At 31.7% G+C, this 14,933-nt stretch overlaps 3 protein-coding genes across 9 annotated transcripts in view; 1 reads left to right on the top strand and 2 right to left on the bottom strand.

The window, feature by feature from the left end:
* Positions 1–5,490, bottom strand: part of Trpm (transient receptor potential cation channel, subfamily M) — a 47,004-nt gene extending 41,514 nt beyond the window's left edge. For all 7 annotated transcript variants that reach the window (XM_070638419.1, XM_070638424.1, XM_070638426.1 and 4 more), the window contains exon 1: positions 5,117–5,490. The gene's annotated coding sequence lies outside the window, so the exon portion shown is untranslated. The remainder of the gene's footprint in view (positions 1–5,116) is intronic.
* A 347-nt stretch (positions 5,491–5,837) lies between these two features.
* Positions 5,838–6,933, top strand: LOC139088990 (5-formyltetrahydrofolate cyclo-ligase-like). Its single transcript, XM_070638374.1, has 4 exons — positions 5,838–6,165; positions 6,228–6,341; positions 6,424–6,568; positions 6,645–6,933. The coding sequence occupies exons 1-4, from the start codon at positions 6,061–6,063 to the stop codon at positions 6,878–6,880; spliced, it is 600 nt and encodes a 199-aa protein (XP_070494475.1). The 5' UTR covers positions 5,838–6,060; the 3' UTR covers positions 6,881–6,933.
* Positions 6,934–13,592: 6,659 nt separating this feature from the next.
* Positions 13,593–14,933, bottom strand: part of Fs (Follistatin) — a 31,438-nt gene continuing 30,097 nt past the window's right edge. Inside the window, exons 7-8 of the mRNA XM_070638383.1 lie at positions 14,745–14,919; positions 13,593–13,775 (exon numbers count right to left, since the gene is read on the bottom strand). Of these exons, the coding sequence (XP_070494484.1) occupies positions 14,794–14,919 (126 nt within the window). The 3' untranslated portion in view covers positions 13,593–13,775; positions 14,745–14,793. The remainder of the gene's footprint in view (positions 13,776–14,744; positions 14,920–14,933) is intronic.

The following is a 14,933-nucleotide window of genomic DNA, read 5'->3' as shown; positions in this document are numbered from 1 at the left end:
TTTTGTACATTTTCATGCCTTTTTTCTCTTTGTCGTCGACATTGTTTAAACCAGACAAGAATTTTATTAATAAAAATCTCATTTTTTTCTGCTGCCAAAAGCTTTTTGAATTTTCAACCTTTTCTGGTTTTTCATATTTTCATTCTACTGTTGTTATTATTATTGTATATGACATGAAAGTGTTTTTCCATCACTTGATTTATTTATTTTTTTGTCTTTCGTATGCTTCATAAGCAGACAGGAGAGGGTTAACTCTATTGTTGCCATAAACACTTTTTCTTATTCAGCACTCTTTGGTGAATAAATCCGGTAAAAGGATAACAGTCTGCATCTTTATATTAGCTTAAGAATTTTCACTTTAAATCTGTGATGAGCAACCTTTGCTTTTTGTAGCAAAAACAACAAGTTTAATTAAATCCTCTACATGGATTGATAACAACGATGTTTATTCTTCAGTGATCAAAAATAGACTAAATATTTACATGAAGGGGACTAACAACTATAAAAGGGGATAGCAACTATTTGAAGTTGAAAATATAATTTGAATATTAAACGACAGTTGACATATTCTAAACATACAAACTGATGTCTCGAGATGACTCAACTCCTTACAAAATTCAAATCGACTAAGAGTTCTGCTTCATGTAGCCTACAACTTTGCAACTCCTTTTTCCTCCTCCCCAATCCTATTTTAACAATATTCTTCAATTTGCTAAGGTTACTCGATGCAAAACCACAAAAAGTTTTGTGTTTTATTCAAACCCCCAACTCTCAAAAAACTTATGGTCATCCTCTGGGACTGCGCATGCAACTCTACTCATGCTCTACTCGACAAATGATAATGTATGTTTCTGATGTTCTGGTTAAACTTTTCACAAATTGCCCAACACTGCTTTAAAAAATATTATTAAATATTCCAAAGCTACCTCGACCTACCCAAGATTTAATTAGCAATTATTCATTGTTAATTAAATGATGATTTCAGTAAAACTGATAATTTTGATTACTATGGATTATCAATTCTCATTTAATATTCATCAACAGGCGCTTTTTAATAAATAGCAAGCTTCCTTCTTATAATTTTCTGCTTCATCTTTTCTCCTATCTGCTTATTTATTTTAATTTATATATCTGCAGAATAGTTGCTTTGCTGAAGAGAAAATTGTATTTTCTCGAATGTACAACTTAAATGAGCATCGAGTCAAATAAATACGCAGACTTTTTGCATTAACGGTTTATGAAGTACAGGAAATTGAGAATAAGGTTATTAAATTACGCTGTTCAACTCCTTCAATTTGAAGCACCTTTCCGTGTCCTTAATAAATCAGATTAATTTGATTCATATTCAATGCAATCCACTTAGCATAGACTTTTAAACCAAAATTAAAACTTTTTATTTCCCCCCACTGACTTTTAATTCATTTTCGTCAGTAAGACAAAAAAGGTGGAAAAACTCCGTTCATGAATAAATTAAATGTTGATGCGAATAAGGAATGTACAAAGAATTTCGCGCTTCCAATTATTTCCACTTTCTTTCCCTTCACTTCTTCACTTTTGATGTCTGTCATTATTCATTAAATGCAAGGTAAAGCGAATTTTTTTTCGTAAATCAACAATCAAGGATGTTTGCCCATGACACTAATCGTTTATGATAAATCACCCTTCATCATAGATTCACAATTAATGTACGCATTAAGAGGGTTTCACATGTTTCGTCACACAGAAGCAGAGCTCGAAGGTGACTCAGATTTGGTATCCTCGACACAAGTCGACTCGACTTCAAATTCAAGTCGAGTACGAGCTCTGCACACGAAGAACTGGAATTGAAGTAGTTAAGGCACTCATTTGATAGACTCCTTAGGGGTCATTCACTAATTCCGTAATGCTCTTTATGGAGGAGGAACCCTTAAGTAGCTTTGGTTCCATCCCTGACTTCTCCAATTTATATTACATCTAGCATGTGCCCATGTAACCAAAATATTCCATATGTATTACAAGATATATAGATGTAAGTATACTCGACCATACGGAATTTCGTATACAAATGTAAACAATAACATTTGAAAAATATTGAAAATTTACATTCAAAAATTTTCAAACAAATATAAAAAGATACATTATTTTTGAGCTTTAGTCAGTTAGATTAGCATATAATAAAGCATTTACAATGCTTCTGTACTAACTAAACTCATCTAAAAGTAGAAAATTTTGCAAATCAAATTTTTATAAATTTTAGCAATTTTCTTTCGTAGTGTTAGTGTTTACAAAAAATTCAAATTTTTAACCGTTAAAAACGACCGAATTTTTATATGAACACATCTATATATCTTGATGTATTACATTACCGTTCCTATCGAATATCAATCTAATACATATTGAATATTTTGGTTGGTCAGATGACAAGTCATTGCCACATCTCTGACATGGTCTTTGCACCCAATCTGTTAGTATCTGAATCAAATAATGACATCCTTAATTGACCATAACTTATCCCATTTACAAGCTTATCGTTGATAAAACTTTACTGACACAAAGTCAGTTTAGTCAGCATTGTCAAAACAAAGTGAGAGACATACACAAAAACAGTTGATTCCGACAAAAATGATATCGGAGATTTTAAGATATTTTTGACAATTTCGTTTCCGTTTCAGAAGCATTTAATGATGATTTCACAAAAATTTAATTACAAAATATTTATGAATTCATGTTAATGGCATTATCATGATAATTTTAGGCAGTAAGGAAGATGAAGAACAGAAAAAAGACACAAGAAAATGAGTTAAATGAATGAAAATTTTTCATTAAATAATATTCATTTGCAAATGGAGGATGAAATTCATTAATTGAATGGAATTAAAGGAGGAGGAAACATATCTCGTGTCACTGCTTAAAGCTTTAATTATTATTTCCGCTTCTTCTTATTCTTTCTTATGTCTAATTGTCTTTCTTGTAATTTAATGATATTATAGATAAAAAAGAATGCTTCAGTAAGCTATTCATCTAAAGGGGTGTGGAATTGGGCATGAATTATTCAATTATTACTGGCTTATGCAATTTGATGACCTTGGTTTGCTAAGAAATGACGTCTTATTGAAATTTGTTGTACTTAACTGATCTTTACTTCAAGATTTCTAAAAGTAATGTATCTTAAAGTTCATTTGCTCTATTGCAGATGTAGACTGACTTTTATTTTTCATGGCAAACCTTGGTAGTAAGCCTCGACGGAAACAGCAAACGAATTACGATTCACTTCGCTTCAACTAATGAACCTCGACCCAAAGGTTGACCACCCCTGCTTTACAGTGTTGTTCTTGGTATTGAAATTAGTATATGTATCGTAGTCAACGATAGAATCAACGTCAAGCTACATACACGAGTGGTCATGAATCACATTTGACCTATAATGCCAACGAAGTAAGCGTGATTCCAAATTCAATCTTCTTATTTCCTCCATCAGCCTTACAGATCAAATGTGATTCATAACTCCTTAACATTGTCCTTTAAGCTGAATCTAGCCCTTAGCTTCCGCCTTCCAATCACCAATACCAAGTACAACACTGTCTCATCAAGTCAACAGCCTCCTTCCAAGATTTAATACTCAACATACTTGAACATCATCCGAGAACAATCCACCATTAATATCTATTAATGATGAACAGTCATAAGGAAATCAATAACTTAATGAAGATTGTCACAATTTGTCTTAAAGACACTGAGGAATGCAGCAACGAGGAAAATTATTTATCTCAATTTTTCATTTTCCTCCGTCAGTCATACCGTGAAAAAGTTGAGGGTAGGAATTTAGAAGATATATGATCATGCATTATGATTTTCTATTGTGTGTGTTGAGTCATGAGAGTGTGAAGAAATAATAGAAAATCCTTCTCGAAGGTGTGAATGGAAATTCATATTTTTATCATGTTGAGCTTTATAAATGCTCGACTCGCAAGCTTTTAAAACCTCCTCTTGAGCTCTCAATATTCACAATAGTAAATGTCCAGACAGCAATTTACTATTTTTTAAAAGCACTACTTTTAGCAGTCAAGCTGTATATATAAAATCATACATTTTTATTACCTTTTCCACCCTTTTCTAATCCACAGCATGAAATAGAAAAGCTACAAGCAACATGTCACGCATACAGTACAACAAAAAGGAACTTCCCACACTTTGCACTTTCAACAAACCGATTAATGCTTTATTTCATGAATTTTTAAATAGTAAAAGTTTCGTGATCAGCAAAAATCGTAAATTTTGTCGTGCAATGTGTTAAAATGCAGCACCGTATGTGTATACAAATATAGTCACATGTGTGATTGTAAGAAATTTAATCCAGTCGTAAAAAAATGCATCAAAATAAATGGAAATGAATTTTTTTTATAAAAAATCAAAAAATCGATATGTGAACTTTTTACTCTTCTTCTTCCTTAGACTCAAGTCTCTCCCGAAAACATCTACATAAAAGTAGTAGAAGCTTCCATTCTACAAACTATAGCTATTTTGACATGATAAATATTTCTTGTGTTTTGACAAGACCTTCTCGTTTCAACGTCTATATATAAAAATATTCATAGGAGCAACAATGACATTAAAACCATATTTACGATGATAGTTGGTTAGTGGAATGAAATAATTCCCGCTCATGCCATTCTCTGCATGTTATTATTGCTAATATTTTCACTTATTCAAGGTACACATGTATGGCATATAGTTGAATATTATGCCCATATTAAATCACAATTTTACGCTTGCAACGCCTTTATATTCCCTTTTTCAGGACATTGTGGACACAATAAAACGCTGCTTGACTATGTATGTGAACTGGCAATCGTGACAGTAGATTTAAATTTTCTTTTGCATTTTTCTTTTTTCCTCTTTTTCGTTATTATTGCACTTTATACTCTATTCATATATGAAATCACTTCTTTATAACTTATTTATAAGCGCTTCATCACATGTTGTTTATTTGTTAATTGGTTTTGCAAATAATTGACGTAGTGGCACACAAACATGTATGAGCTGTAACTGTGAGAACGGCTAATTAGGAACTTGGAGAGAGAGTTTAATACACTAATTTCTTTAGAACTAATCCGACTGAATTAACTATACACTTTACCTTGAAGATATTTTAGCTTAATAACTATAATTAATTGCTTATAATTATAAAGATCCAAAAGACAGGTTTTACAGCAATAGAATGTATAGGGATTGTCGTTGGAAGTTTAGGTAGTCAACACCACTGAATTACTTAATAACAATAATTCCACTTAAGATATCAATCAATTATAATTGAATTAAACTTATTTTTTCAATTTTTCATTTTATAATTACTTCTTTTACTTTATTATATTGATTTTAACACAATAATTAACGCGCAAAAATGTTTTACTTCCGTTAACGAGAAGAGTCTAGCGTAGACTGAAATCAAAAAGGATATTCTCACTTTGTAGGACGAGAAAAACAACAAGAAAATGAGAGTGAAAATTCAGGGAAACTTTTTGGAATGAACAAAAACAAATTCCAATATTAAACAATTTCCAATGAAAAATCAAATTTTTTGTGACCGTTAATTTTATTAACATCGTAGAAATAAATTTGAATAAACGAACAATTTTGAAAAGTTTTAGCTTGCTTTGATTATAAATCAAGTTTATATTTTTGAATTGTTGCCTAATCAATTAAATTAAGCTCATTTTAAGGAAATAAAAGGAATTTTGTGGAAATATTGAAGCTTTCCAGTTTGTTTGCTAAATTTCCCATTTTAGTTTGAATTTCAAAAAAAACCGTTGAATCGATGTGTAATGATGTGTAAAATTTTGTTTTTAATTTGTTCAAATTAATTAAATTGTAAATAATTTGTGAAATGTTCTGTGACACGTGCTAAAATAGTGAAATTAATAGTGACAATGACGGCAATTACTACTTTAAATTAATAAATATGTGGAAATAATCAATGTAGTCATTTTAATAATGTTGAAGGTCATTAATTGTAAATAATCTGATAAGACAATAAAATTCATAAATTATAGACATTTGCTTCTTGTAATCAGTTCCTCCACAATGCAGAATCAATCGAAAGTACTTTTAAGAAAAAGTATAAAAAAAATCATTCAGCAAATAAGTGCCGAAAGTAAATTAAGGCAATCATCTGATGTTATGGAAAAGGTATACAGTAAAAGCTTAGTCTTATTGCTCTGTATCTACATATTTCTCTATACTGTTTGCAGCTTCTCAATCTGCCTGAATATCAAAATTCAAATCGCATATCAATTTTTCTCAGCACAGAAAACGAAATCAACACGATTCCGTTACTGTCGGTAATGGTTGAACAAAATAAGCAGGTAGGTTTAAGTGCTTTTCATTTTTCAATATTTATTCATAAACCTGCATAAACCTTTCTGCTTACTCTGTTTTGCGCAATAGATGTTTGTTCCAACATATTCAGGAAATGCAATGAAAATGTTGAAATTGCATGATATGAAGGATTACGAGAACTTGCCAGTTACGAAATGGAAAATAAAACAGCCAGACTCAGACGATGTCAGCCGAGAAAATCCTCTGATGACAGGTGATGTGATGTTGTGGATTTACATTTATAAAAAATGATATGGTTTATTCCTTACTAAATTCAATCATCCATACAGCTCCACTCGACTTAATCCTCATGCCTGGCGTTGCGTTTACTTTGAATGGAGACAGACTTGGTCATGGAATGGGATATTATGACAAATTTCTTTGTGACTATTTCAAACGCTATCCAAATAATGAAAACGAACATAAAACACATTTAATTGGTCTAGCATTTAAGGAGCAAATTGTTGAGGAACTGCCAACAGATGCAAACGATTGGACTTTAGATAAAATTTTGACAGCAAATTGACAAATCAATAATTGATGTGGACGACAATTTTAATAAATAATTGACAAAACTAATTTAAAACGTGTTTCATTAGGTCATGTGAATCGACCGTTCATCCTCAACGACCTTGAGCATAATTTACTTCTTTGTTGTGAAACCTAATTCCACACATATCTCATCACTCATTCTACTGTAAAAATGCATTAAAAATACCAGAAAACCAGAAAATACAGAAGCAAAAGCTGCACACGAGAAGAACAAGAAGGAACGAAACCAAAATGTGTAATTTTAGCCATATCATATCATGAAAGAGTGGACCATAAAAACCGAAAAATGCATTTTATTACGCTCTAATGGGAAATGCAAATCAACAAAACGATGGATGCGAAATGAGCAACAAACAGTCATGCGAATGTTCAAAAGACCGCGTCTCGTCTTGCAGACAGACAAATGAGAGTGCTAATTTTTGCGATAGTGTCTTCTTATATTTTATTATACTACAATTTTTGGTCAGGGTCGTTCGTAAATTCTCGAACATCAAGCTATTCAGTTCTTTGACTAATTCAGTCCGTCCATCACAAATTCTTCAAGCTATTGTCTTACATCATTAGCTAATGACCCCCATACATTTCGTATTGAATATATTATCGTGCATATATGCCTCAAGAAATGTTGCACCTCTATTCCTCATACTGACACGGCAACAAATTAAGTCTTTGTCTTTAATATTTAACAATTAACAACAGCATTGCGGTTTTTTGTGATTTTTTGACTTTATTTTTCATCTCACATTGTCAGTTTCAATTGACAGTGCTAATAAGAATACAATGACGAACGTAAAAAATTCAGTTTCTGCGACAGTCAGTGTACATTGAAAGACATCAATTGATAATTAGCGAGATAAATGTAATCACATGCTAATATTTGATATTCTTTTAAGAGATAAATAGCCCCATTCAGCAACACTCTTCCCTCATTCATTCACTCTATTATGCCACTCGAGCGTAAATTGAAAGAATAAAATGTGTGCCTTTAAACATTGTTGCATTTATGGAACTGAACTGTGAAGAGAATGAGAAGAAACAAAAATGTTGGCAAAAAGAAGACCGAAAAAGATTGACGATGAGAATGAATTATGCAATCAGAATGAATAGAAGTAGTAAGCGAGCAAAATAAGAAGTTTAGAACCCGTAAATGAATTATACTGGCTATGACTAAAGATTCTCGGAAGGTAGATTTTTACGGAAATATACAAAAATATTTCGATGATTCTGTCATTTATCGTCGCGACCCTTTTAAATATTTAAACGTATTTATCGAAAAAATGGAGATTGGTCATCATTCAGGAAAGCTGCACTGGATGCAGCTTTCTTACGTTAAAATGCCTCATCCAGTCAATTTGATCATCAATTTATTATTTAACCAAATCTACACAAATTGAAATTTTGTCCATACGACAGTATCAAGCAGCAGCCGTTTTTCGTTGGTTGTCATTTAACAGTCGCTTGGTAGTTACAGCTACTACCAAGCGGATGCCACATGATTCATATGATTATTTCAGCTTGACTGCCTAATGAACATCGTTTCAATGTGTTTCGATCAGCAAATTATTTGCTAGAATGATAACGTTCATTTGAGATTTGAATAATATTTATAGTGCATAGTTGTAAACCCCTTTTCATAAAAAAATTTCAGTCAATTTTTGAACTCTGAAGAATAAACAAAACATTGAAGAATTCTGCACTAAAACAAAGTTAATCTTATTAATCTAGATGCTCTTGAGAAGCACGAGGTATTTTTGACTGTGGGAAAAACGGGATTGGAATGAATATTCGCCGACATTCTAAAACACGTCTATGAATTCAAAAATTTATATTTCCACGAAATTCTGAAAGAAGAAAAAAATGATAAATATTTTTTATTAAATAAAAAATCAAAAAAATACATAAAGTGATACAATGTAGTGAGTTAGAGACGCGACCGAATCAATCTTGATCGTGCACTTTGCATTCTCATAATAAATTGTGTGTAGAATCAGAAAAGAATCAATCTGTGTTGGCATGAGTGATTAATTTCTGTATTTTTTTCTTATTTATTTTTAAAATGGAATGAACATCTACATGAATATATATTTTTATATTTCATTAAATATCCCACTTGATGGCGATTTTTTTTTCTCTTCTTTATAAGCAATTCCTCTCTCCCTCACGAGAATTTACTGCAGTTTTTTCTTATCCTTTCACATCAATCTTTCATCTTATTTCCTCTACAGGTGCATTCATAATACATGTTGTCTCTAAATCTGTGGGCTTCATTGAGGTGCACGAGAAGAAGGAAAAAAGATTAATGATTGGAAGCTGAATATGTGTAAGAAGGAAAAAAAATATCACAGAGAAGATGTTTCCTTTAACACAAATCTTCTTAACATTCCTCTTTGATTTCCGATAAAGACCTGTAGCTCGACTCCTGCTTCTCATTTATTTATTTTTGTTTTTCTTGCTCCTCCATGTGTGCACCTTCTTTTGCGATCCGCTAAAACTGTTTAACCATTGATCAATATAAGCTCAATTTATCGCCGTTTCTCATAAGAAGAATAAAAGTAAATATGTGTAAGAAGAAAAATGAAAGAGAGAATCGCTTTAAATCGCTTGCTTGCGGGCTAAAAAAAAAGTCTCGTCGCGTGCTGAAACAGAACGACTTCTCAATACAATAATAAATCTCATAGCAATAAATCACCGAAAACGTCTTTATTTAAAACAAATTGTGAATAATGTGCTATATGATGTTCTTATTTAATTTTTTTATTTTTATTTATTTTCTCCTTACTTCATTTTGAGAACAAAAATGTGTTATTAACGTATGATTATGTATGCTTGCATTTGTAAGAGGATTGATTTATATGATGAATGATTAAATTAACATCAAGATGATTACTATGTTCTTATTATTATTCATTTGCTGTCAATACTTTAATTTTCAAATACAATAAAGGGTCACTCACATAAAATGTTCAATATTTTGGAAAATGTAGGTTTATAGCAGTGTAATACTTCATGCTTAAACTGTTTTTGAATGAGAAATTGGGATGCCCTTTTAAAGAATTTGATCAAGATTGTCATCAAATGTTTCTGTATTGAATATCTGATTCAGAGCAAATGGCAAAAGTCCAGGCCATTTTAAGCCGGTGTAACAGACAAATGTGAGTCAATATCTGAGAATCTGTGCATTAAAAAGTTTAAATGATATTGAGCAACTTGAACAGATATAGAGCATGCTCATGAGTATAATCATTGTCTGATTGGGTAATTGAATCATGTCATTCGTCTTATCTAGAAATGCCAAACTCAATTCCTAAAACGTACCCTACTTTCTGTTAGGGAAATTCAATCAGTTAATAAATTGAATTTCACAGAATCTACTTGAAGGACTAAGTTTAATTTCAGAAATTCAAATTAAGTTTGTCAGAAATTAAATGGGATTCATCTCTTCCTAATAAGCAAAGAACACGTAGTTTATTTCATGGTAACCATGAAAGCTCTTTGTCCATTAGAAACAAAATTGAAATTTAGATCATTAATTGGAATATAGGAGGTATTTAGTTCAAAAAATAATTACAGCTCTAGTGATTTTAAAGCTTAATTTTACATTAGTTGGTTAGATGAAGTGTGTCCCAGTGTACCTAATGAAGGGTTTTAATTGTGTATTGTGAAGTATCAAGTTCAGCTCTAGATCAGTGTTAGCCATGTCATAAGTGTCCATAAATTCAAGAAGGTTTTGAATTTCGTATTGAGAAGTATCACACAGCTCCCAAAGAAGAACCACCTGCATGTAACCAAAATGTACCATATGTATTACATGATATTGTTTTGTCGTTCTCACGGAATTTATCACTGTAGTGCATATGGATCATTTTGATTTCATGGGTCAAGTGTATTGTTTACCATAACCAGGGTTGGTTGATTGCTAAATCTGTATTACGTATTTTCAGATGTATTCTCAAATTATCATTTACTCACATTCTATTTGAACAATCCTGTTCAAAGCATCAGAATTAGAGATGACAGCATTATCTATTCTTATAATCCAAGACATATCTTAAAAATTAAATTTTAACAATTTTATTATTTTGATAATTTTTCAAGTCTTTATTTGATTATTTTTAGGGACTTTAATTTAATTTAGACATCAACATTTCTAAGCTAGTTAATAAATTCATATTCATAATTTCACAAGAATATTGTCCATTGAATTAAGTATTGAAATGCTCAATTATTACAGTCGTGAGCTTTACATTTATTATTTTTTCAATATAAAAACATACAATTTTCCCACGTATAATCATTAAAAAAATATGTACACATATGTTAAGGAATTTTAAATAGGTTTCAAGATTTATTAGTCCATCGTATTCAATATGAATGACAATTAATTATAGAAGTAATTTAAAATTACTCTCTCAGAAGCAACAGTAGTACGTGCAAAAAGAAGTTATTAGCATCATACATCAATTTGTGATGAATTGTAAAGGAAAAAAATATGTAAATCATTAATGCTGCATATTTTTAATGATACACAAATTAAGTTGATTAATGTTATTGCCATTCATGTATGTGCATTCTCATCATTATCATCTCAATTTAGCATGCTGAGTGCTGATTAAAATGAGTCATCTATCAACTGAAAATGACTCTATTTAATTCAATTAATATCACCTATGAGAGTGGATAAATAATTGCATTGGAACAGCATCAAGCAACACCAGTAGACAAACAAAGTCATTTATTGCCAACTCATCAATGCTTGTCCTTTTGATAGAATGCAATTACAATCTTTTTCTTCACTTCTACATTTTCATCTGCAAATTGCTTTCTTGCGCTTTTAAATTATGTTTTTTTATTTTCATTCATTTTCAATGCAATCATCATCAGTTAATGATTGAGTTTGAGTCTGGACGGGGAGTGAAAAATTGTTTTTAATTCAATTGCTGTCTCAATAAATGGATCACATCACATTGTGTTTATATGTATGTATAAACATATATGCGATCAAATTAATTCCTTCTTTTCTCATTTCCTTCACTCGCTCTGGTTCCACAAACTACATCTTGTATATCGATATACTCTCGAGTATGAATGAATGAATTAATGAATGAATGGATGTGTAAAGGAAAACTTTAAATTATGAAAATATGGTTCAGGGACTTTTCAAGTTTATGAGCTGAAAAATTCTTTAGAAGCAGTTAAGTGTGGTAATGCTTTAAAGTTATAACCAGAAATATGAATCATAGGTCAATCAGTTAGTCGGTGTATCAAAACTTTTTGATAAATGAGCTTCTAGTTTCATGTAGTTGATTTATGCTTTTTAGAGTATATCCTTCCTAATTAACTTGTCCAATTAACTTGATGACATTTCTATCTAGATGCAACTATCTGATCATTGTGCGAATTCATGTCATATCGAAAAAAATCTATGAATACTTATAATGAATTAAAGACTACTGATGAGAACCAAACCAATGTTAACATTAAAGAGGGTATTTATAGATATCCGGTCTATTGCCTAATCACTTGGCCACAAAAGTTAAACTCTCGCACTGGAAGATTTGCCTACATATAGCTTGATACCCCATATTTCATTCTACTTTGAAACCATAACAGCTTAATACAACTATACTTCAGATATCTTTTAGCTAAATGTTCACGGTTTTCTCACAGATCTCAGACTGTATTCGAAACACCAAAGGATGATGTCATATGGGATGTTTCGAATCAGATGTTTCTGAAATGTTCAATACTAGGTTAACCATACTAAATACGGTCAATTAAAGACATGATTGGCAAGGAGCTTTACTCCCTGGAAGGCACACGTTCTAGAAATGGTCGGAAATCCGGTCTCATGCCAGCACGACTCTTGGCTTTAAATTAGTTTTCCTGGGGCTAGATTTTCGACCATCACTATGCCGCGTGTTTTTCGGGATCATTCATGATCATTGAGAGTCAATGTAAAATTCAAAGGTGATTAACTTATTACATTAAGTTTCCAAAAGGCAATTCGGGGTAGGATTAGGTAACAACTCATTCAAGTCTGATAAACAAATACGAAAATCAAACAGCACATGAGGATGTTTGTCGCATATTTTGCAAGTAGTTTGTTATTCTATCGTAACTTGAAGCTTCTCCTTTAATTGTTATTGTCTGTAGACAGATGATAATTTCGAAGAGATCTTATTACTCTGTACTAATGATAGTCTTTATACAATAATTATCAGAATATAACGTCACATCTATTACATTAATGGTATGTTAAGGATTGATCGCAATTGAAAATCGAATGAAAGCTTTTTTTAATAAATTTAATGAATATTGTTGCACTTCTGATTATAATAACTGTTCATATAATTATAAACTATTTTATAGTTAGTTAGTCAGTTTTTTTATGTATGTAGCTTATAAACTAGATATGATATTACTGATACAAAAGAAATCTAATCACAGCCATTTTAATGATTAAAAGTAATTTGTAGTTTTTTTTCTTTATAAAAGCAGTAAAAATTACATTCATTATCTGTTGGAAATAACTACATTTTTTTTTCGTCCGATGATTATAATTATGATCCATACACATTAAATTACATTACATAGAGATATCTGAACTTTTTCTTAATTTATTTTTTTAATGATTCTGCAGAACCTTATTTTTTTTTCAATAATATGAAATACTCTTTTATGTCGCATATGAATGGAAATAAATATGTAATATACAAAGAGAAGTTACACATTGTAATTTTTTAATCGTTTTAAACCTCGTTGTGAGTTGACGTGAAGCTTTTTATGAGCTTCAACTCCAATTTTTCAATTTTTCCGGGTGTTGAACAAAAAGTTTTAATCCAATTAATGCTTTTAAGGTATCTTCCAAGCTGTAAGTAAAAGTTTTTTTGTGTTGATGATAACAATAAATAGTTGTAATTGGTCGTTCACTTGTTATGTAACGCTATTAGGGAGGGTGGGGGGTTCGAGATATTGTTACAATTTGGACAATCAAAATTTGTTCTCATAGAGATTTTGTTATGGAATGAGTCGAAGTGGCTCGTGGTGGAATGGTTTCATACTTCGATATCTAATTATTGTGATGCCGATAAAGCGGTCATGGGTTCGAGACTCGACAGAAGAAAATTTTTATGGTCCTTTTTCGAATCATATGCAGTGGAAAAGCGGCTCACAGCCTTCCTTTGTAGACTAAAGACAATAAGCTGATAATTGCGTCATCGAAGGAAGGAGTGGTTTTGATCACACTATAAAACTATAGATTTACTGAGTGCAGTAGTCTGGCGCATCCGAATCTGTAGCATAGGCAGTCATCTAAGGCGTAGGCAAATAGGGTGCTCAACCACATCTCATGCTATTGCGAAATAGCATATCGCAAGACAAGAACTGCATAGTTTCAGCATAGTGAAAGAAACTCAAACAGTCATTAGCTACAAAACGCTCTATTGCAGCTCAGGATCTCAATTATCTGAGAGTTTTTGTCCCAATGTTCGTTTTTCTTTTCCCAAATCTGCACGCTACATGACCCAAGGTATATGAATGCATCGAACCTAACCACAACTTGTGTGTCGCGAATCACAAAAACTGACAAGGACTAGAACAGCGAAAAACCAATCGAATTCAACTAGACTTTCCCTGGGATCGAACTCGGGACCTTTGAGTTGATTGCCCGACTTCCTAACCAACTAGACCATTGCCGCTTTTTCGTTGCAGTCAGTTATTTGAATATTTTAAGGTTTTTGATGCAGAGAGGAGTAGGGGAGGCGGGAAGTGGAAGGGGCAGAAAGTCAATTCTTTGCGTTACGTAATAAGTGAACGTTCCCCTAACCAACTGTACTTACCATTCCCAATGTGAACTCGTTTTCTATCAAGAAGCATTATAAAAATATATCATGATCTGCAGGGACCTTCGTGCTTTACACTAATTAAAAATCCAGTATTACATGAGTCTCTCATCAGGTGACATTTTGAACGATACGTTATATTATTGTTGCCACAAACTTTCCGCATCTTAGTCTGCAAATGAAGAA

The sequence above is a fragment of the Chironomus tepperi genome, unplaced genomic scaffold (assembly GCF_022539635.2).
Source record: "Chironomus tepperi strain 1889 unplaced genomic scaffold, CSIRO-AGI_Ctep_v1 contig_172, whole genome shotgun sequence".
In the NCBI taxonomy this organism is placed as follows: domain Eukaryota; kingdom Metazoa; phylum Arthropoda; class Insecta; order Diptera; family Chironomidae; genus Chironomus; species Chironomus tepperi.
The sequence above is the reverse complement of the archived record's forward strand: the minus strand, read 5'-3'. Positions and strand labels throughout refer to the sequence as shown.